Here is a 24,283-nt window from a genome sequence, read left to right on the forward strand (position 1 = left end):
TGAGAACGGAGCATCAATAACAAATTATTATCTCATGCCAAATCTCAAATATTTTGTCACAACCATGAAATAAAAATGGAGGAATTTGGGGGCGAATTCTAAGTGGTCCTAGGGCCTACTGGGGTAGATCCAACAGGGGCCAACCAACCAACAGCAACACAACAGAAGGAGCTGTGTCAGACTCAGAAGCAGAATCCCTGAAGACTGTTGTTATCACTGAGCAAATTATGTAGCTGGGCAAATACAGAGATTGCTGCATCTTTACAGGCAATTGAAAGATGCTTTGAATTTGTTCAATTTTTTAAAAACTTTTTTTAGCCCCAAATGAACTATGAGTTTTAGTATATTTTGCTTTCACAAGCAGTGTAAAGTGCAGTCACTAGAACTTCATAAGCAGTTTCCTTTATTTTTTAGCCCTCTCATCTGCTGCTGGCTTCAGTAATTCTGTGAGTTTCAGCAGATCTGTCTAAAAAATGTTTGACATGTCTCTCGAACAGTTTCACTCATTCACGGTCCCTGTCTGTAGTTTCCTAACATCAGGGCACATGTTGTCATTTCCTGAGGGAGCTGCCTCCTTGTCACCTCACAGGGTGGTATTCCCCACGTAGAAGGATTTCCCAAAGATTTATATTGTGAAAATTATATGTGTATATGTATATATATATACACATATGAGTCTATCTGTTTTTTCATTCTGTTCTCTATTGATCATGGAATATGTGAGAGGAAATGCAAGTACTTGAAGAATTCAAGCAATTATCACTTCAGGTAATGAACCAATAAATTAATGTGACAGCTCTTTTTTTTTTTTTTTTTTTTTTTTTCCTGTATTAGTTCCTCATGAACAGGTAAATTGTACACAAGTTGATTGTATGCTTTGAGACTTTGTGATGCTTATGCTCTCAGACTGAAAGACTAAAGCAATGCTGTGTCTATAATCTCCATGCAGGACTGGGTCCCATGAAACAGGAAGGTTCTGTTTCTCTATGAGGAAAAGTCTTTCAAAAACGCCATGGTGAAAAGCCCCAGAATAGATGCAAAAGTACTATGTTGTAGCTTCAGTTATATCTAAAAAAGCACACAAACAAATAGAAATTATCCTGAGCTTGAAAACCTGAAAGTTTCTGAATTCCCTCTATTCCTTCCGCCTCTACATCTAGGCTGAAAACCGTCGTTTTCTGTCAGCACCCAGATATTTTCAAAAGCCTTGAAATGACTCCCAAGGATGTATTGTTTTTACTTTATCTCAGCAGTAACCATGTTCATAAATAAGAAAGTTACTGTTTGAGTCAATAACTAGCTCACACAGGAACTGTGAACATAAGTCACTGAGAAAACAATGACTGAGCTGGCTTTCAGCTAGTGATTATGGTAGGAAATGAAGCAAGCAAAATGCCACTAGCTCTCTATCATTCTTCTTTAGAAGACTTATTTTCTGGTTTTCTCTTCCATAGTTCATGTGGTCATGCTGCTAAGCATAGAAACTGCATCATCCCGACTAAAAAGAATTTCCACCACTGGATTTTGTGTGCAAGAGAGTCCTTCCCCTCTTAACTTTTGATCTCAAGGTGAATCTCTGGCTGAGACTGATAAGGCATATGAAAGCCAGAGGGAGTTTCAGCTCTCATTGGTGTGCTGGCAGAGGAAGGAGATTCAGTTCTTTATACTAGAAGTGAAAATTCACATGGAAACCAGTGTGCACATTTCTACTTACAGGGAATTACTGTCTTTGTTCATTGAAGGCGGTATAAGTGTTTGGCATTATGGTCACTGCATTGGTGCTGTGATATTCAGAAGATATGAAGTGGTTAATATCACTGAACCTTAAAGAAATAGAAATGTACTTTGTTATTCAAGTTTGCGCCAGTTGAAATCAGCAAGGGACTGAAATAGCCACTCCCATAAGAGAATTGCATGTGAGCTATGCAAGAAACACATTTTTTTCTCTGTAGAACAGTGATGCATCACTATGATTTAGGAATGGTGTTTGCTTATTTTGTTCTTTTAAAGGAAAAAAAAAAAAAGGCTGACTTAGTAATACAAGAAGCCTCCTAGAAGGTGTGCTGCAACACTTTTTCCTTAAAAAATTATGTATTACACAGACAACTGACATATTATGCACAGATAGAAAAGAAACTAAATAAAAATCCTTAGATCACAGTTGAGTACATGTATATTTCAGCTGTATGTTGCAGCTGAGTTTGGTTGTGAACTGCTTAAATAGCTTCTGCAGGAATATGTGGTGTGTGTTGGAGCTACACAGCTTAAGGAAGACCTTTCCAATTGCAAGTTGTATTCATAGAGATGCTCTTCCACAGCAGTTTACCTGTGTTATCCACCTGAGGAAATCTGTAGTGATAGTACAGGTAGTATTAATAGATAGATGGACAGGCCTACTAGCATACTCCCAGCCATATTTGCCACTTAGGGGTGGGGAATACATGAAATATCACAGTCATTCAGGGAAATCTGGTTATGTGCACTCCCAACTTTACAAATCTAGAGAGGATCAGATAGTCTTTAAAGGTGAGAAAATTGCTATACAGAGTACAGTGTGCAAAACCAGAATATTGGGGTTCCAAACACTCAACTCTTTACTTCCTGCAGTATCACTACTTCTAAGCATTTGTACCAAAGCCTCCAAATACCTAATTAGACTCTGTACTGCTTTATAAATGTGTATAGATAGACAGGTATGTGTGTACATAGTCACACAAAGCAAAATCAAGTTGAGTATGAATTATGCTGGGAACATGTGTGCTGAAAAGTATAAAGAATTGGATATTCCTGACATCTCATTTAGATACCTGCATTAATTGTTTATGGTAATGGCATAAAAAAAGGATTATATAAGGGAATAGAAAACGTGCCTTAGGGTACCAGTCATTCTCATCAGTGCTTTCACTAAAAAATCTATACCGGTTTCCCTGAGTAGTAACACTACTGTTTGTGTTATAGAAAGTCACTACAACAGCGCAGTGTGCATGAATCCGTTTTGATCCTGGATGTTAAAATTATATATACATATATCACATTTTATAAACTTTTGAAGACCTCATCTCGGGTAATGACATGGAACAAAGTGTGTTAGTTTCATATTCATTAATCTTTTTTAAATCACAGTATTGAGTACACTGAGCCAATTCCAGCTAATGAAAGAGTGAAATCTCATCTCAATTCTGAGTTCTTACACACGATTTTAAGGCTTGGATGTCCAGTTTTTTTTTTACTTGCCTCATCTGCATTGGGTGAGCAGGAATTGTCTTGGGATGAATACACAGAGGTCACTTCAAAAGTAATGCCTCCTATTTATTTTCATGGAAACTGCAACTGATAGAAAGAGCATAATAACATCATTTGATAGGACAAATTCTTTTCTACAGATTGTTACTTTTTAACACAGTCATCGCCATTAGTTATACATTTTCACTGGCAATGAACAAGAGCATGCATTCTGCACTCATAAAAGTATGCACCAGCAGAGCTGACTCACTGTCACTTTTAGCACTGCTGACACACACCAGCACTGTCTCATCGTGCTCACATCCACTGTTTGGTCTCCATAAACATTCAGTAAGTGTTGATGAACATCAGTGGGCGCTGTTCTTTTCACATGGAGGAATTTGATGACACACCTTTGCTTCATCCTCACTTCCATGTCAGACTGTTAAGCACCTGGGCCTCTCCACAGAGCAGAGCAGAGCCACCGCCGTGATGGTGCAGGGCAGGGTGCAGCCGCATTGCCGGCTGTGCTGGGCCGCAGGTTGGACATACCTGGGTTAAGGGAAGAGTAAACCAGGTGGAAGTTGTGCGTTCAAGGCAGAAGCTAATTGTGAAGCTTGTGCAAATGTAAATGTGTTCTGAGAACTTCTTGCCACTAAGGCCACAAAGTTGTGTGTGTACAGTAGTAACAGTTGCGCCTTAATATACTCAGACATAAAAGACAGAGTGCTGTTTCTGGTTGTCCTGAAATACTAACCCATGAGAAAAACTAAGGGTAGTTTCTCTACACATGATGAGATGTACAGAAGGATTTGCCAATAGGCTATTTGAATCATACTTCCCTTTCTGGCATTATTGTTTGTTGTTGAGATTATCGTGATTTCTCAAAGCCTTTGGGCCAAAAAAATATTTGAGTAAAAAGAAGGTCTGTCTAGTATGCATTCAGAATGACTTTTGAAGAGGGAAGAAAGAAAAGGTGGAACTATGAGAGAGGGCTTTTTTTTTTCTAAATGGAATGTTGTACTTGAAAGTTTCCCAGGAGGTATCAACAGCTCTTTAAAAGAATCAGTTTTAAAGAGATGGTACATAAGTACTATAGACATACTTTTATTTTCTGAGGCTGTTCAGCTGCTGTTATTTTTCAGTCACTAATTTCTTTTTTATTGGTATCTAGGTGACCCTCGGGGCAAACATCAAAAGAAAATCCAAACCAAAACCCAGAATTACCTTAATCTGTATGCTGTAGATGGGCTGCGAACCCTGTGTATTGCAAAACGAGTAAGTCAGTGCAAGCTCTTAATTTTCTTCTAGGAAGAGTCCTGACAAAGATAACTGAAGGCTGTCTTAATTTGTTGTTCTTGATTTCTGATTTTTTGTTTTGTTTTGTTTTGTTTTTCATTTTATTCAGTAAAGTATGAATGCCTCTGCATCACTGACTGTATCCTCACATCCTCTCTTGAACAGGTTCTGAGCAAAGAGGAATATGCTTGTTGGTTAAAAAGTCGTCTGGAAGCAGAATCTTCTATTGAGAATCGTGAAGAACTTCTGTTTCAGTCAGCACTGCAGATAGAGAAGAATTTGCATCTGCTAGGTAACGAAATGAGAGCTGAGCATAAAATTAAAAAGTGCTGAAAATTCTGAAAGCTTGGCTATGAAATCCATTCTTTTCAGACAGTACAGAAATTCGCTGCTTTTAGACTTTGTCGTAATTGTCATGTGCAGCACCACAAAGGAATGGGATTATAATTAACATAAAAAACATACCCTTTTTATCCTTGCTCCTGCCATCATTTTATCATCATTGAAATGGCTGGAGTAAAACAAGAGATGCATTTGACACAATGTCATAAATGAGAATTGCTGCTCTAAATAGGAGAAGGACTTGGCCAATCCTGGCTGCAGTACTTCAGTAGCTCGGAGCCTCTTTCCTATGCTAGGTGGTTCCACAATTCCAGGGGTACCAGAGGTGTTCATAAAGCAAAGCTCATAAACTGCTTCTGTGAGGGGCATTGACAGATACACGTCAGGTTCAACGCTTAGGGCCTGTGTGCACTGTGGAAGGGGACTGCAATATTTCATAGTGGTGTAGTTAAAATCAGTGTATGTAAAATATATTCCAAGTGCAAAGTCATGCTGTTTCTCTGCTCAGTTGAGAGTGCTGAGATTTTAAAATACATATGTATCCACTATTACTCCAAGCATCCAACTTCTTACTCTGGCAGGGGAACTGGGACAGCCATAGCACTGATGGATGTAACAGCCTTCACTGTTTGCCAACTTGCCTGTCTCTGGGAGATAAGATCCAACTCACCCAACTTCTATTGTGTCTACTGTAGATCTCTAAGGCTCCTTATATAACCAGTGGAGAGAGGAAAAAAAACAGTGCAGTTCATTTGATCTGTCTTAGATACCTCCTTTAGGATTAGATGAATCAGGCCTTCAAAGTGGCTGTTTTTCTCCTCTGACTTGAAGGGGAGCTTGAGGTGACTGATTCTGACCACATTAATCAGGAAGATCCCACCATGGTTGTCCCTGTTGGCTCTGGCTGTGCTCTGAAAAACAAAAATGGAAATTGAATTGTGCGATAAATAGGAGAGTTCTTAGGTTCTGGGAATAAAAAAAGTGAGTGAGTCTGGAAAAGAAATGTCTTTTCCCTTGTGAACTATTTGAATTATAAAAGCTTTTATAATTCAAAAGTCTTCGTGACATTGCATTTCACCTACAACTAGTGCTCAGTCTGCAAGTGGGTTTCTATTAGCTGAATTGCTTTTCTTCTAACAATTATGGTGGTAATAAAGAGATGGCAGAAGCTTTCTTTGCTTTTCCTGTTGTTTCAGGTAATTTGTGTATTTGTTATCTTCAGGTTGTCTGATTGTCATGGCTTACATCCTCACATTGAAGCCTCTCTAAAACTCAGTGGTGGCACTGAACTTGATCCTGAGCTGTATTTACTGCAATTTGAAAATCTTCTCCTCTATTGATTTATGAAAGCTTAGGAAAAATATTGTTTGTTATAAACAAGTAGGAAGATTCCTGGGAGTATGAAAAAAACACATTTTCCTTCTACATTATGGATTATAGATTTATGATTTATTCTTTGCTAAATTGCATCAGGCAACCGGTGTTTTTCTACAAGAGCAAAGAGCATCCACAAGACACTAAGTAGTTCATGTCTAAAGCATAATGTGTGGTTACCAAGCTGCAGTTCTGCTGTCATTCCCCTCTGAAAGGGAGAGATCTGTAATGACCAATCCTCTTCTAGTTGAGGAAAGGCAGTCAAGATCCTTTAGAACTAAATCAATAATATCTTATCTAGCAACATGCAGAAGAAAGGGTGAAGATACAGAGCAGAGAAACAATAAGCAAAGGTACATCATCTTTGTGAACTACTGAGAGAGTGGCATCAGGTTGCTTTTGAAGTTTGGAACTCTGAATTTGTTGTTGACTGTTGATGCATATGTTTACACCAGCTGTTTTCTACTCCTCTCTCTGGATACCTCCTAAAAGCTGCCTGAATACTGCATGCATTGTTAGTTTTGTTTAGCTGTTTCCCACTGAAAGTGGCTGTAATTTTTGGAAAAATCCAAGCTTACAGTTTGAGGTGAATCATAAGTGTTTGCTGAATGTGGAATAATTTGCTTTTACCGTGTGCTTAGGTGCCACTGGTATTGAAGACCGTTTACAGGATGGCGTTCCAGAAACCATTGCAAGCTTGCGCAAAGCTGGGTTGCAGATTTGGGTTCTTACTGGAGACAAGCAAGAAACTGCTGTTAATATTGCATATGCCTGCAAGCTACTAGATCATGATGAGGAAATCATCACTTTGAATGCTGAATCACCAGTAAGCAGATCAAATACTATACTGAAGTCTACTTGTGAAGTAGCTTTACTTTGTTTTCAACTTGCACAATTAAGAGTTTGATGGCTTCTTTTTCCTTTCCCTCTTTTTTTTTTTTTTTTTTTTCCTTTTCCTGCTTCAACCGTAATTTTCAGGTAGGACAAATCTTTGAATACTTTTTGGTGAATTATATTCTAAGTTATAATGTCATGTGTCATAAACTTACTGAAGATTTAACTGCGTGTGTTGGGATCCACCAACATGCCATAACAACATAAATGCCTGCGTTTGGTATGCTTTCTGAAAACATCCCTCGTTTTGCATATTGGCACTAAAGCAACCTGTTATCGAACATTTGGTTAGGAAGAAAACAATTGAATTGAAAATGTGTGTGCTTTACACTGAAATGTAGTGTCTAGATAATTCATTCATGTTTTCTCAGATGGCTTTTTCTCAGGAAATAGAAACAATGCTTAAATTTCAGTGCTAGCACTCAAAAGCCAGAAAACCGCATCTACAGTAATCACTTGCTTCCTAACAGACCTTTTCTAATTCTTCTGAATTACTGATCTTTCCTGTGCTCAACTTGTCGCAAGCAGTCACAAAGAGTTTACTGATATGGTTTAACATGCAAGGAACCAGACCGATAGTGCTGTAGTCCTTTAATGGGGTGATAAAATTGGACTTCAGATCAGCAGAGGAGAGGTAGGTCAGCAGTATCCAGCTCCAATTCTTTTCGAAAAGGAAGAAAAGATAACAGCATTTTCCCTTTCTTGAGTATATCAACTGAACTAGTAAACTGACTTTCAATGATCTTTTGTTTTTTGTCATTCTTTGCTGTACAACCAGTAGCATTTCATTTTAAAAGTTCATATATTCTCAGTAACATCTTCTAGTTGAGTATGCCTAGGACAGAAAATTCGGCTTAAATAACCCTTAATTGGCCTTTAATAATGCATAACTACTTGATAAGTGTTGTAGGCGTATACATGGTGCTCATCACCATGCTCAACTTGGTACTGATACTGATCATTATATCATTCTCCAAAGCTATTATTCTAAGAAGGAGCTAAAAGAAATTAGTTTAGCATACAGTACTGCATGTTAAAGAGGAATTCGGTTTTAAGTCTTTCGTGTCTTCATTGTTGTCATGTCTTCCACAGAAAAAAAAAAAAGAGTGAGTAGAGAATATTAGAAATTAAAACTTTTATGGTGCAGCAAATATAACACCTCCATATTCCTTATGCCTAAATATACAAAGAACACCAATTTTTGAACATACATTCTTTTCTCTCAAACATGTTTGCTTTGAATTTTTTTTCAGGAGACATGTGCTGTCTTGCTGGAGCAGTGTCTGCAATGCATAGAGTCTAAATTTTCAAACGACACAATAGACGAAGCTACTGGAAACATGACTGTTGGGTTCACCCCTCTCTATCCACCCTCTTCCCCTGTGCTTTCCAGCTTGGGCCTAGTGATTGATGGAAGGACTCTAGCTTATGCCCTGGAACCTACTTTAGAAGATAAATTTCTTGCACTAGCCAAACGGTGCCGTTCAGTTCTTTGTTGTCGCTCTACTCCACTCCAAAAGAGCATGGTAGTGAAACTAGTCAGAGACAAGCTCAAAGCAATGACCTTGGCAATAGGTAAATATCTCATTTTAAACAAGCCTGCTTTGATGTTTACTGAGAATCTTGGGTTTTTGACTTGCAGTTTGATCCTTCCAGCTGCCATACAACTCACACACCTTCTAGTTGTGTCAGACAATGTTTCAAACAACTTTAACACGTTTATTCAAAGCTATTGCAGAATTCTTGGAATAGCATTTAGGATTTCATCCTACTGAAGGTAGGTGCTGGTGATACTACAGTATGCCTTGAGGTTTTGGCATGCTCAAACACTGCTGTGAAGATCTGAGTTAGCTGATACTGTGCAGAACACCATTTTGCGATCATTGTATTACACAGTACAAAAATGTGCTCATTGTTTCACTCAGCCATGATTAAGCTCAAGGGTCTGCATTTTTCATCACAAGTAAGCAATACAGCATAGGACATAAATTGGCCATCTGTATAGAAAGTGAATTTACGATGGCATCGTGCCAGCTGTTACACTACTTCACTGCTACTCATTCAGTTGGTGAAGGGCAGATTTTGTCATGCATCCTGGTTTAAATCTGGCAGCTTCTTTCATGTTTCCATGATTTTTACATAAGAAAAATCAATCAGCTTTTCTTAACTAAGATAGGTGGATGAAAGATAAGGTGTTTTGTGATAAAAGATGTTACAATTGTGTCTTAGCCTATCACGAGTTTAGGCTCAGGTTGCACTAGAAGACGCATCTTAGTTAATCATAGCATAAACACGTGGGTTGGACCTACCTGTGAGAAATCCAAAGTATGTAATAACTGCCAGACACCTGTGACATCTACAGCAACAAATGTATGCTGATTTTAAGAATCCCCATGCCCACTACATTACATTTATCACAAGTATTCCTTTCTCCTGCTTATTTTATGTCTCTGGCTGACTGACAGTAGGCATCATCATTTTCATATGTTCTCAAAAATATCTAACAGGTTAACTTGAATTATCCAGAAAGATTAAAAACAATAGTGAAGAATGATTAGCTTGTGTTTTCAGTCTTTCTAAGCAATCTGAACCTGTGCATTGAATTCAAGCTCTTGCTCTGGTTTAAAAAACTAGTTGTTCCATCTTCCCTTTTAACCAACACAAGCTAAGCTGAGTTTGTTTCGAACAGTAACAAAGACATCAGTTGTGTCACCTTGCAGTGTGATGATTAGAAAAAGAGCAAGAGATGGTGACTCTGTCACCCATGCAGATAAATCTGCCTGCAGCGCTATAGTAGTGATGCCAGACTAGGCAATCCAAGTCAAGGATTCATCCACTTCTTCGTATTGCCATGTTTTTTGCTAGATGGGCGTCTTCACTGCATGTTTCATTCTTAATCGTACCTTACTGCAAACAGACAGTTATAAGGAAGCAGGAGCAGTAAGAAGCTCATTCTTGGTGTGTTTTCATATTTGTTCAGTTCAGGGCTGATATTTTCGGTTTTGCTGAAAAGAATATCTCATCAGCTTTGCTAAGCTTTGAAACTTAGGTTCCAAAGCTGGCTTTTTTAATCCCACAACTCCCTTTCTATACTCAGCCAACACATAGTAATAACTAGTTTTCATTTGCTTTGCTATTTCCTGGCCTACTTGTGATAAATAAAACTGTATCTTGTCATCTTCAGGTGATGGTGCTAATGATGTCAGTATGATCCAAGTTGCAGATGTTGGTGTGGGGATCTCCGGTCAAGAAGGCATGCAGGTACTGTTGCTCGTTCACTGACAAGCATGTGCAAAGACTGAAATAGGCACTTCTCATATGCTAGCTTGACAAACCTGCTTTTGGATAGCCAGCACAAATAAAGAAGAAGCTGCAAGTTGCTCTAAGTGCCAGTTGTGCTTCATAGGGATGCTTTCAGCTTGAGTTTGAGCTTGTATTTGTTCTCAGATCTGTGCTGCGCTTATATGTTAACTTCTCGGAAAGTTCAGCTTATCAGATCACAGAATCACAGAATCACCCGGGTTGGAAGGGACCTCAAGGATCATGTAGTTCCAACCCCCCTGCCTAGCAGGGCCACCAAACACACACATTCAGATCAGGTTGCCCAGGACCCCGTCCAACCTGGCCTTGAACACATCCAAGGACGGGGCATCCACAACCTCCCTGGGCAGCCCGTTCCAGGGCCTAACCACTCTCCTTGTATAGAACTTCCCCCTAACATCCAACCTAAATCTTCCCTCCTTCAACTTGGATCCATTTCCCCTAGTCCTGCTGTTGTCAGCCCCAGTCAGATCCCTGTAAGCAATGTATTTTAAGAAATCATTTAATAAATATTGGTTTCAAGGAGGGAATAAAGCTCAGCAATGTATTAGTTAGACTTGAAATTAGAGTCACCTTATTCTGCTGTTATTCTCTCTTGCACTGCTTGGTTATACTCCTCCTGTGGAATAGCTGCACAAGCCCATCCAGCTGAAGTAGTTTGTTTGCATAGTGTAGTGGTATCTTTTAGCCAGTACGCCCACACAACTTTTTACTTAGCTTTATCCAGACAGCAGAACAGTGAAGAAATAGAAAATCTTGGCCCTTTGCAGAACCACTGCTCCGTACAGCACCAAGTGCTGGTTTTTTTTCCCCATTTCCTGCCACAAGGAATGGCAGAGTAGAGGGACTTGCAGTCTTTTGGATATCTTCAGCCTGTTATTACTGCATTTGCTACTGTATAAGAGGCACTTCTCCCATCCCCAAAAGAGAGGAAGCTTATTTACCTACTGTATTATCTATTGCTTCTGTTTCCTAATGTTAATGTAGCTCACTTGCTATGCTAGCACCAAAAATAGCAGTAAGGCACACAGAGTGAGGAAGATACCTCATTTTCACAACCTAAGAGCTCTTCAAGCAGGATGGGAATTGTTTTTGTCCTGAGGACCTAAGCAGATAAACATACTCCTTTAGTTACCAGCAGGTGGTTCTGTGCCCCACGGTGGAGCAAAGAAGTGGTGATAGTTTTTTTATTCCAGGGAATTTCATGAGTACTGTGGTTTAACTGTGTTCAAAATACAAATTTAAGAAATAAAAATCTAACTGAGCTTTGAACTTAGATGGCACATTTGTGTGTTTTCCGGGATAGAAGTATCTAGAAGCTAGGACAGTAGTCTAGAGAAAAGCCAGATGTTTCTCCAATCATACACTCTTCCAAAGGCACTGTCTCTTGGCCACTGTTAAAGGCTGAATACCAGGGAACATGATGGGCTTCAGCCTGACCTAGTAGAGCTCTTATTTTCTCCTTTTAATCATCCATGAAGTTTAGTCAAAGTCATGTCCAGTGCAAGTGGATGTCCATGAGTGCTATTCAAAGAGAAAGATTTCAGGCTTCAAATTTCTTAAAAAATGCTTCTCCAGAGTTGGCAGCAGTTGTAACTTAGACAGGCAGAAGCTACCACAACAATATTCTGATACTTATAGCATCTCAGCTATAGGCCCTCTGAATCTGAGTGTGGTGGATGGAGAGGGCATGAGAAAAGGAAGGCCTGAACTAAGCTAATACCAAGTAAATTCATTGCTACATAACAGAGCTCCAAGAGCTTTGCATAGCTTTTGCACCATCACTTGGCGGGCAGTCCAGGAAACCCAGAGGAGAATGTGGAGTCTTCTTCAAGCCCACCAATTCAAAAAGGGTCTGCCCAGGCTCCTTGAGTCTTATCAGCTCTTATCAGCTTATCAACTCTTAAAATCTTTGTATTAATTCAGATCTATTTCTTTCCCAATGTAGACATATGTAGCATGCATTTTTTAATTCCTCTTGCCATCATGCTACTTTCAGCTGAGCACTGACAATGAGAAATCCTCAGATGCCCTCGTTTCTTTTCTTTTTTTGTGGTGTATTTAAGTCTGAAAGTTATTTGTTCATTAACCCATTAAACTGTCTGTGTTTTTCTAAATGAAAGTTCAGTGGAGTGGAAAATATTAGTAGATCTCTTCCTTTGCTCCAAGGTCCAAAGAACCATGCAGGCCTTTTTACTATAAACAGCTGTCAGAATCTTATGCATGCAGATACTCAAAAGGCTCTGAGGATTTGGATGTCTGAAACAGCAATACACTCTGATCCATTTTCTTTCCAAATTCTATGGAAGTGTGTGGAGCATGAATCATTTTTTCCTTTGAAAAAGCTGGAAGAAAAAATTAAAAAGTGAAAATTGAGACGATATTTTGAAGTGAAATAAACATACAGATGCAGTTGGATAACACTGTCTTCCCGTGTTCCTCATTCTAATCAAAATGGAATTTTAAAAAATTACACATTTCTCATAGTGTGTTGTGAAGTAACATAGAAACAGAGCTGCAAAGAAGCTAACCGTTTTGCTTGAGCATTGGGACAGGCTGAGGTTGGGCAGAGGATGAGGAAGCAGATGTGGCACAGCTCTGTTCTCAAATCGTGAATAGCAACGTATCTGCAAGACAAATCAGACTGATGTGTGAGGTTGTGACAACTGTATCTCAGTACCTGAGAAATCCCAGGATGGATAGGTCAACATTTGAAAAATGTCCCAGTGCTTATATTAAATCTGTTGCTTAAATTACATTGCATTCCAGAGTGCTTCTGAGTTTATTTGAATAGCTTCTAAAAGCACACTTATTTGGGAAAAATGATTCCTTTTGGTGGTTTACCAAGAGAAGGAAGAGGGAAGAATTAAAAGGAAAGATGTCTCGTTTGAAAACATGGTCAAAATACTCCAGAGAGTATGAAGAAGACTTGATCCTCTGGAGATTTTCACCTTTCCTCACGCTTTTGCTGAAAAGGTAGCTGATATCAAAATTAAAAACTAAAAATGAAATGTAAGGTAGTATTATATGAAATCTTAATGTGATCCTAGGATATGGAAGATCATGAAATGCCTGTGATAACCATCACTTACCGGATGGTGTCATTTAGATGTACAGTGCTTTGAATTTTAGTCATTCAGAAGTAGAGAGAAAGTGCATCCACTTGACTCATGTTGTCAGTTTGATTTGGCAGTCTGCACAACCCCAGGGGAGTCTCATCTAACATGATTATTCATAGAGAGTTTTAGCACATGATTTTAAAAATCCCTCAAAATACGGATGTCTCAGAACTGCTGAGTACGCTTTATAAACCAGGATTGCAAATGTTCTTTGAAACCAGTATTTTTATTGTTTTGTCTTTTAAAGTTCAGTAATGTGATGCAAGCTCTTAATTGTGCTTTTCTGTTTCATTCACTGGCAGTTCATTTTGCCCCATATGTAACCCTTTGGTTTTACAGAGAAAGACATTACAGCAACTGAGATGTTCACACATGTGTTACTCTGAGCCCTCAGGCTCATGCAACTACTTGCCAGCCATTGTCCCAACTCTTGCTTGTCACAACCTGGAGTGTAGACCATCATCTCCACTGGGCAAGGACCAGGTCTTCTGGCATGTTCTGCAAAGCCACCGGATTTTCTTACGTGAATCCCAAGGCTGCATTTCCTGTGCGCTATAATGAGTTTGATTCCTCATCGCCACAACTTCCAGTGACTTTATAAGCTGAGAAGATGACTATATTCACTGTTGGGGCTGAATGTGACACCTTACAATAGTGGTTTCAACTTTCCTCTCATTACAGGCGGTGATGGCAAGCGACTTTGCAATCCCGAGGTTCCGACATTTAGAGAAGCTCTTGCTTGTTCATGGTCACTGGTGTTATTCTCGACTTGCCAACATGGTGCTGTATTTCTTCTACAAAAATGCAGTAAGTGTTTAACTTGGCGGCTTTGTAGCAACATATGTTTCCAGGGTTTATTCTGTGCTAAGTGAGCATTAGGTCAGCCTTCAAACAGCTTATAAATAAGCTGCAAAAAAACTTGCAGAGTTGAAAGACAGCTGGCTGCCATTTGCAAAAATACAGGACTCACTCCATAACAGCTACAGTGTGCTGCTGAATGTGCAAATTAGGTAACAGAAATAACAAGCACTGCTTAAGAAAAGTTTCATTTATAGAGCAGTTTCACAGAATTTAGCTGGCTAGACAGGGGAGTCTTTAATGCCAAGGTCATCCAGCATTGGTCCAAGTAGCCCTTGGGTGTGTTTTCTCTTCCTGACTCCATCTTGTAATTGCTTATGAATCATTGTACAATGTCCCTGGTGACTTGAGATAATTCAAGACCTCTGTATGTCTCAGATGCCAAGATCTGGAAGATTTTTCATTGATCTATCTTATTCCCAGCTAACTGAAAGAATTCATTAGAAAGGAAGCACACCGTGGTGAAGAACAGACTAAGGGTCTGTGTTTCCTCCCTGGTGCATGAAACAAGACTTAGTCCAGTCCTGGGCACTGAGCCATAGCAGCTCCACTGCCTGGCTCATACCAAGTGTCTTTGCATTGATCTCAGAGTACAAAGGTGATTGATTGAAAACTGCCTAACGAGACAAGCAAGAATTCCATCAGCTGTGTGGGAGTGGCTGGCTGGCACATTGATCTCCTCACTTTCAACACCTACAAATCATCCTGGGAGCCAGGGATATGAAGAAGTGGGAAAAAGAAGAGAGCCAGAGCTCTCAGACCTCTGCTTACTCCAGAGGACAATATGTGAACCATGAGTGGGAGAATGGATTTCATCCTCACTATCCAAATGTTACTAAGAAAAAATGTAGCTCTCTGTTTCGTAAAAGTTGCATTCCAAATTCCATCCAGTCTCAATTTTTCAATCAGTGGTAAGTTTTTATGTAAATTCCTCTTCGTCTGGCTAATCTCTGTCTGATCCCAACCTGAAGATAGTCATCTTCTCAGGAAAAGACCATTATGTGCTGAAAATTTTAAATATTCTGGGAATATATAGGAGAACTAAAGCATTAATAAACCAGCTTAGTGCTAACATGAGCATGATAAAATGCTGTCTGTGGTCTGATCAGAAACTACACGCAAAAAAAAACCAGAAGGGGTTTGGAAAGTCTGAATTGCTGCCTGAGCCTGGAATAGCAAGTAGACTTAAATCATGTTGCAGTCAGTGGAGGTTCACCTGCTGAAACACAACAATGAAATATGTGCTGGTTTTCAAATGTGTGAGTACTACAGCTTGGTCCTGGATGATGCTGAATATCTGCACTGTAGCCCCAGCACTGAACATTTCCAAGATACCCTTTGGCTTGACAGTATCAAACCTCCCACTTCCAGGAAATATATTTCAGAGCAAACTCATATTAAAATTAGAATAATAATAATAATAATAATAATAATAATAATACACATAAGACATTCCAGCAGTCAGCAGTCAGAGATGTTTATGTATCTGTATTTTTGTTCAGCCCTTGTAAAATCTTCCATTTCCTTTGGTACAACTCCCCTTGATTACAAGTATTATTTCTCATGCCATTTTTAGTAAGACATTTTCAAAAGCTGCTGCCTCAGGGTTAGCATATAACTGAAGAATATCCCTTTGTAGTGGCTCTGCCTTGGCAGCCTTCAGAGTTTTCTGAGCAATTCTTGTTTCTGCTGTCTCTAAACTGTAGTGGGATATCCAGCACACAGACATGAATATGTCTGACACTGTGCCTGCCCTTAAGGGAAGATTATTCAAAAATGAAAGATAGGAGCACCTGATCTTTCTGCTAGGAGAAAATTTTGGATGGTTCTCAGTGGAGAGAAAGATATCTACACTGCAAATGTTCCTAAAGGTTTCTACTCACTCAAGCATTATTTTTCCCAGTTGCATGTATTGTGAAACTTTCCATTTTCCCGTAGAACCTAACTCAAAGTTTAAATTCCAAATTGCTGCAAAAGCCATTTGGAAACTCAGGTGACTTATCCAAGAAGATTTTTGGCTTGGAAGAGAGAATAAAAATACAAATAAAATATAAACTAAAACATAGCATGACTGGAAATAACCAAGCATGACACAAAGGGACTTTATATAAACAAACTTCTGCACAAGCATGCACTGTTTGTTCTCCTTAATGCATTACCTCTGCAAGAGAGCACTGGACATGTCAAAAAATTACAGTGCATTTTTTGACATGCACTGTATTCACTGAAGTCTTCCACTTGGGGCCAAATTCCTCAGAGACTCATCTGGGAGAAAAAAATAAATAAATAAATAAACCTTTCTTGTCAAAAATCTAACTCAATTTTTACATTGAAAACTCACTAAATTTAATTTGTTTTCACTGTTTTTCAGGTGGGTAATGTACACAAATGAGGAAATGCTGTGTTTTAAATCAAACACTTGTTTAATCCAAAATAAAATTTGAGGGGGAAGAAATTGATTCACTGGTTACTGAAGTGCCACTTATTTGTACAGCTTTCTTTAACAGCACTGCTGAGACCCAAACTAGAGATAGCATGAAAAAACTCCTCTGAGTGTATTTTCATCAGACTCCCCATTATTGTCAAAGCCAAACTGTTTCCAGGATGGGAATTTAGCAAGGCTCTGGAGAGGAAAATTTCTTAGGTCCAGGATTAGCTGGATTATGTTTATTTCAAGCAAGCAAGAGAAAAGTCTCTAAATCCGTGTATTTATTGCAATTCCATTTTGTGAAAAGACTCAGGAAGTTTTGTTGTCTTTTGGATGTGGAACGGAAGTCAATTTCAAAGTCTGTTCAATTGTGAATGAAATTGCCATCTTCCAGCCAACTGATCAAAAGCTCTGTTAATCCAGGCCCATTTTAGGCAAAGGCAGACATTTTTCCTGAAATATATGAAGCACTTCTAGAGCTGATCCTTAAGATTATGCTTAACTTCTAGAAGATTAGCTTATGGTATGGGCTCACAGATTGTGAGACATGTTGCTACTGATATACAAACTACTACAGTGTAGTATGCACATATTGCCTGAACATGTACATACTGTGCATCTCTCTGTATACACATCTATATACATTTATGTGTAGCAGGATTAAGCCTCATATTTTCTGGCAGTTTCCCTGTACAAGACATCCTTATTCTCCTTGCAGTGGTTTTCACTGCCAAAGCAGACTGTGGGTATTTCTCTTACACATTTGAATTTCAGATAGAATAAATTATTATTTTCCTCTAAATACATGAAGATGAAAAGGGTTAACATACTCCAGTTAGTTGAAAGCATTGGAGAACAAAATATAAAAGAGAAAATAAGAGGTCACGTCATTTCCCTTCTTCATGGTTAAAATGAGGAAAACCCCTGAGGGACAGTTGCCAAGGTTGCCTTCTCTGTAGTGTTAATCACTTTACAGAGAGTAATTAAAATTGGGATTTTAGGAGGAGTAAGCCTTGGAATTTATGTCCTTCCCTAGGAAGCTGTGCTAGACCTCAAACCTCCCTTCACAGGTGAAATCAGCACCTCTCCTAAGCCCTAAAATCCTTAGGATTGTTCATGTTGCAGGGATTGTAGAAGAAGGTAGAACCAAGCTACCAGTCTCACTGATGTAATATGCAATCAATTCCTTCATTCAAATGAACAGTAAGTAAGGCAGAGGAGTCTTCACTGCGCTGTTCATCTGCTGAATTTCAAAGCACAAAGATCAGAACAGTTAAGAACTACTTTGTTAGACCCTGTTGTTTCATCTGTCTTGCTTCTGGAAGTCTCATGTTAGTCTTGGAAAAACTCTGCATTTACCCTTTCAAGACTAGCTGAGCCTTCTAAAGCCTTCTAGAAGAAGGTGTTATTATGGAACTGTTTATTCTTAGGACAGCAGTGTAAGTGCTGTGTGATCAGTACTCAAATACCTATAGGTCAGCTGCAGCTGGGAGAGTTTTTTATGGTTAACTGAGTTGCATTTCAGAATTGCACTTGAACTGAAAATTCAAGTCCTGACTCATAAGATCTGAGGGCTCAGCAGCACAAAGACTTCCAGATTTGCCAAACTGTAACTTAGTTAAGTGGTACAGCCATGAGGAACAGTGAGTCCAAGTCTAGGTTTCACTAGAAAACTCACATGCTTAGGGTACATGGATGAGTTCTTGCAGAACTGGAATGAGAATGATTTCAGAATGGGATGATGATGCTGTCTCTCCTCTCATATTTATGGCATTGCTGGTTCTCTTTCAGATGTTTGTGGCCCTTCTTTTCTGGTACCAGTTCTACTGTGGGTTCTCCGGCTCATCCATGGTTGACCAGTGGTATCTCATCTTCTTTAATTTGCTTTTCTCTTCTCTTCCACAACTGATTACTGGTGTGCTGGATAAGGATGTGCCAGCTGAAGTGTTACTATCTGTACCTCAGCTTTACAAAAGCGGACAGAACATGGAGGTAAAAGCTTCTGGGTTTTGTAATTTTATTTTTTTTTCTTAGATGCCTTCAGTTTCAACTGGAAACCAACCTGGCTCCAAGTGGGCACATTGCTGATAAAAAGATGTAGATAATCATTGTTACTATTGCTTGCTATTGCTCAACTGAGTCAAAGTATCTAGATGGCAAAAGTACATCTAAAACATGATCAACAACAAAAAAGATCAGCTATGTTTTGAAATGTTTATCAGGTGGGAAGATGGGCACTTCAAATCAGCCTGAGCTGAACATTTCCCTCATGAGCTAGACTCACAAATAGCTACTGAAGTTAGATTTTTTGTAGTACCTCACCATACTTAGTCACAGCTTCAAGCCTGAGCCCTTTACAGACAAAAGACAAAGATGGTTTTAAGAGTAAGCACAGAGGTTGATAGACTCTGAGTGAAGCCATCATCAGTAGACAGTAGATTCAGAAAGCTTTGTTGAAAGCCCCTTGTTCCTGTCTGCTTAAGTTGCACAAAGAAGACAGGAGGAATTGCAGTAGGGACTGAAACCAGATTTCCAATAATTACAGCTACAATGTGGGAAAATCTTTCTGCTTGGCAAAACTATTCACATCCAGTTGTTGCTTGCAAGGAAAAAGCCTTTCTTAAAAGTATTGACACTCTGCTCTCTGAGGGAGGCAGTGACCATTTTGCCTCTCAGTGTCCTTGTTGACACACTGCTGGACACTGTGCTGGAAAGTGGAAAGAATTTTAGCACTTTAGTGCAAATTCTCTTTTTCACCCAGCTCTTGGTTTCCATTTTATTTTCACGTTTCTTTGAAACTAATCACAGCTTAAGCTTGTTGGGTATTTATGTCTGCCTGTCTTCAGCTGGCAAACTGGGGAGAGAAGTCTCCAGTGCACAGTACATTTCCCATCAGCAAGCACAGGGACTATTCTAAGTTTGTTTGAAATTTGGTGAATGTTTTCTCTGAATACCTAAAAAGGAATTTAAAAACCTGGCGAAAGTTCTCCTTCAAGAAGGATCACTTTCAGAAAAGAACCTGCTGTATGCTTGTAGAATTTCAAAGTAATTGAGGTTGGAAAGACCACTGGAAATTATCTTGTCCAGCCTCCTGCTCCACACTAGCCTAACTTCAATTCTACATGAGGTTGCTCAGAGCTTTATCTAGTCCAGTTTTAAATATTTCCAAGAACGGAAATTCCACAGATGCACTGAGCCACCTGTTCCAGTCCTTATTCACATGTTTCTTCAGTAGACAAAAGGACACCAGAATTCTTTCTAAGCATCTTTCAGTTTTTGCTTTTAGGCTGCTGTGATATTCTTCAAAGGGGAAAGATCTGAGATGGGCCTGGTGGCTAAAGACAGAATCTGTATCCTCAAATAAATAAATACATATTTTTCCATTTATAAATTATTTTTTCTTATACTTCAGTCTTTTTTATGATCATTCATACCACCCCAATCAAAATATTAGATTAAATATTGTTTTAGCAAGCAATTTTGTATCCACACACAGATGAATTATATATATATATACATATGTTTTGTATGTGCATTTGTAACATAGCATACATTCCTACATGAATTTTCATTAAAGTTCATTGTTGTGGATCTTCCTTTCTAAGCATCTATGCATTCTTTCTTTTTTCTCTCTTGGAAATATACATTCCGTGTTTGGGTGCACATGCTGCACATGATTTAAAACCCATTTACTCACATGCCTTCACCTCAGAGAGCACCTGAAATCACTGGTGTAACTGTAGTGCATAAATTTGGGCACCTTCATAAACGTCTGCTGGTCTGAGTATGTATTGGAAGTGTCAGATTCAGATTACATCCTCTGGTAGCAAACAAAAATGGAGAAGATTCTCCTCCCAGAAGGGAGTGACTTGCAGATAGACTTCATATTTCATCCCCAAGTGTGATCACCAAAGTGTTGGAGACAGTGGCACAAGCCACTCGAAAATACTTAGCCCAGCAAATAGCATCTCTGATTTCCTTCTTTTCTATTTTTTTGTGCTGCAGGAGTATCAACCACACATGTTTTGGATGAACATGATTGATGCTATGTATCAAAGCCTTGTTTGCTTCTTCATCCCTTATTTTGTAAGTGTTTGGTTTAAGACATTCTATTTCAGGCGTGTTGAGAACTGGTAACAGTTTGGGCTAAATTCTGCCTCCTCCTTTACAGACTTACTATGATTCCGAGGTGGATATTTTCTCCTGGGGAACTCCCATCACCACAACAGCGCTTTTCACCATCATACTACATTTGGCTATTGAAACCAAAACTTGGGTAAGGTACCCACAGTCTCCACGGAAACTTGCTGGCATGCTGTCATTTCTTTCTTGGTGCAATGTTACAGAAACACAAGATGTTCATTCCATTCACCCAGCACATTCTATTTTTATCAAGTGTTTTAAGCAAACATGAAAAAGGTTTTGAACTGTGACTTGTGCACAGCATTTAGTGTTTTGTATCTAATAAGAATCTTTCAAAATGCAAGGCTCTAAATTCTTTGCCGTACATGGATTTAGCTTCAGAAATTAAGAGCAGTTAATTCAGAATAGTTTTCTCAGAAAGGAAAGAATCATTGCTCTTTTGTTGTTTCTTTTGTTGTTCTAGACATTCCTCCACTGGTCATCTTGCATCTTCAGTATCCTTTTATTTTTCTTTGTGGCTCTGGTTTACAATGCTTCCTGCCCAGTATGCCATCCTCCATCCAATCCATACTGGACTATGGAAAGGCTGATGGGAGACCCGATATTCTACTTCACTTGCATTATATCACCAGTAGTTGCATTGCTGCCCAGGTATTGTATCATTTCTCATATGTGAAAGCACTTCATACATACGATTACGGGGGCAAGAAATATATTCTCTCATTGGCTTATCAACCAAGACAACATTTTTCAGTGGGTCATTATATCAAGTCAGGTCGTTTAACCTTTTCTGTGCTCCTGATCACAGGAAGTGACCACAGTTCCTGGCTGTACACCACAGGAGGGGAATAATTGTAAACAGTTTGGTCCTGTAGACTGGTGTATATTGAAGCTCCTGGTCATGCAGAGATTTTCTATCTATCTTGTGAGGTTTTTCATGATTCTTCCAGATTCAACCTGTCCTGATGTACAATACAGAAATTCTGATAGTTCAGAATTCTGAACTATCGTAGCATAGAATCATAGAATGGCTTGAGTTGCAAGGGACCCCAAGGATCATCAAGCTCCCATCCAAATCCAAATGCAGATCCAGCTCCAGATCTGGCACTTAACCAGATTGTGCCCATGTTGTGGACTCACCTGCCTGCTTATGGATGTAAGAAGCCTTCCCTACCGACTGATCTACCCTTTGCCTTGAATCCACATCAGGAAAGATGAAAGACCCTGTGCCATCACAAAGTGGATCACTGGCTAAAAGCCATTTTTATTACATTGCTTGTTATTATTCACATATTAGCACAGCAGTCAGAAGTTTTCTTCAGTAATCTTTCTTGTGTCAAACATAAGAAGGGCACATAAATGTCTTATTTTCCTGTGTTTTACATTTTTTTATATATTCTCATGATAATAACTTGAGTACCTTCTCTCTTTCAGTTCCTTTCATATGCATGTTCTCTTCTTGCAGATTTCTGTACAGAACCCTTCAGGGAACACTATTCCCAACGCAGCTTCAGCTTGGACGCCAGCTGAGTAAACTATCTCCAGAGATTCGCACCCAGCTTCTGACCAAGCTGGATGTCAAAAAAGGACCAATACATCAGACACAATCCTTTGCAAACAGCTTCTCACCAAACCTTGTCTCGAATGCCAGTGACAGTTTTAAGCCTTACAACCAAAACGCGCCTTCACCAGCATCTCCAACAAATGAGTCACTTTTCCAAGAGCACAAAAAGGCAGAGCGTGCAACAGATCTGATTGTGTCTGCCTCTCCTCAGCGTGCTCTGATTTATGAGGAAAGCAGTCTCCCCTCATCAGCACATAGCCAGGAAAGGTCTGTGGGATTTCGTGAAGTTACTCACAGCACTTCAGAGATGGAGTTGTCTCCCATGGGAGGAACTTTCCCGTGGAGCTCGGCAGTCGACCAAACAGACTTCAGTTTGTTGAAGTGGATCACATCAACTCCACTGTTCAGCCGCTTTGGAACTGTTTTACAGGTGTCATCGAGTAGTTTACACAATGAAACACAAGATGGTATGTGTGTGCTTGGCTCTTCCTTGCAGGAGGACTTCAAAGACTTAAAAGAACAGAGCTCAAATAACTTCCAGGACAAAATGAAAGGGACCCCAGCTGACCATTGGAAAAGTGACAATTCTGAGTCCACCTTTTTATGACATGGGCCTTAAATATATTTATATATTTTCTATTTGCACACATTTATAGTGAGATTACTCTATTTGTTTCCAAAAAATGAAACAGAAAATCAAAGGTACAGAGTGATTATTTAAGAATGTTTAAATACAGTATATTGAAATAAGAGCTTTAAATATAAAAAGAAACACTTGAATGTTCCATTTGTATGGTTTTTTATTTTTTTCATCTCATTTTGTAAGGAAATGCCGTCTCTTTATTTTTCAGATGCTTCTCTTTTATTCTGACACATACTGTAAAAGTAAAGGACCCGTCTAACATATCCAAAGGGATTAGATTTAGCACCAATCATTGATACTGTTATAAGCCATTCGGTAATCAAAGATGCAAAACCTTGATAACAGGACACCGCATCCCATCCGTTGTCTGCTTGCCGCAGGGTTTTGTCATAGGGGCAAAACATTTGGCAAGACTGTGGAATTATGACACACATCTCTGTAAATGTTAACAGTATCTTACCACCGCATGAATAATACTGGCATTTTATAAGTGACACCATATTTTGATACTGCAGCCATAGCTTTTTTATGTGTCATGATAAAACAATAAATAAACAACCATCCATATTGTAAAGTGATGTCTCAGTCTGGTGTTAATACTGACTCAGCCCCTCACTTGCAGTACCTGGCATGTGGTTGGTTGTGACCTTGTATCTGGCTGTTCAACTTCTGGTAGTTGCATTTGCATTAGAACTAACGGGTGGCAAAGAGGCGGTGCCCTCCACAGAGCTTAACATGGAAGTATCTGTTGTGTTGGGACCCTGCACCAGAGGGGCTGCTTTGACTGCAGGAGTCAGTCCTGCTTGCTAATGGACAGCCTGGGAGGAAGGTTTTGTTCACATCTTTGCTGCTGGTCCAACCAGGTAAAGTCAAGTTGATCACCCTTGGTGATCAGACACAGCAAGGTGCCTGAGCCTGGTCTAAGACACATAGCTCCAGCATCAAAAGCAGGGAGCTGCACTACTTTTGAGATTGTGCCTGAGCATACTTCAGGTGTCAGAAGCACTATTGGTGTATTGGCCTCTTCCCCAAAGTCAGAATTGATAATAAGAGAGTGGGAAGTGCCTCTTGAAAGG

The 24,283-nt window shown here is 39.3% G+C and overlaps 1 protein-coding gene across 1 annotated transcript in view; it reads left to right on the forward strand.

The window, feature by feature from the left end:
• ATP10A (ATPase phospholipid transporting 10A (putative)) overlaps positions 1-23,781 on the forward strand; it is a 108,206-nt gene extending 84,425 nt beyond the window's left edge. Inside the window, exons 11-21 of the mRNA XM_042810381.1 lie at positions 4,397-4,500; positions 4,687-4,813; positions 6,879-7,063; positions 8,385-8,706; positions 10,316-10,392; positions 14,253-14,378; positions 18,649-18,849; positions 20,863-20,943; positions 21,029-21,133; positions 21,464-21,651; positions 22,466-23,781. Coding sequence (XP_042666315.1) covers positions 4,397-4,500; positions 4,687-4,813; positions 6,879-7,063; positions 8,385-8,706; positions 10,316-10,392; positions 14,253-14,378; positions 18,649-18,849; positions 20,863-20,943; positions 21,029-21,133; positions 21,464-21,651; positions 22,466-23,171 — 2,222 coding nt within the window. The 3' untranslated portion in view covers positions 23,172-23,781. The remainder of the gene's footprint in view (positions 1-4,396; positions 4,501-4,686; positions 4,814-6,878; positions 7,064-8,384; positions 8,707-10,315; positions 10,393-14,252; positions 14,379-18,648; positions 18,850-20,862; positions 20,944-21,028; positions 21,134-21,463; positions 21,652-22,465) is intronic.
• Positions 23,782-24,283: the final 502 nt, after the last annotated feature.

The sequence above is a fragment of the Centrocercus urophasianus genome, unplaced genomic scaffold (assembly GCF_019232065.1).
Source record: "Centrocercus urophasianus isolate 14NV4802_14NV808 unplaced genomic scaffold, USGS_Curo_1.0 seq_12, whole genome shotgun sequence".
Taxonomy (NCBI): Eukaryota; Metazoa; Chordata; class Aves; order Galliformes; family Phasianidae; genus Centrocercus; species Centrocercus urophasianus.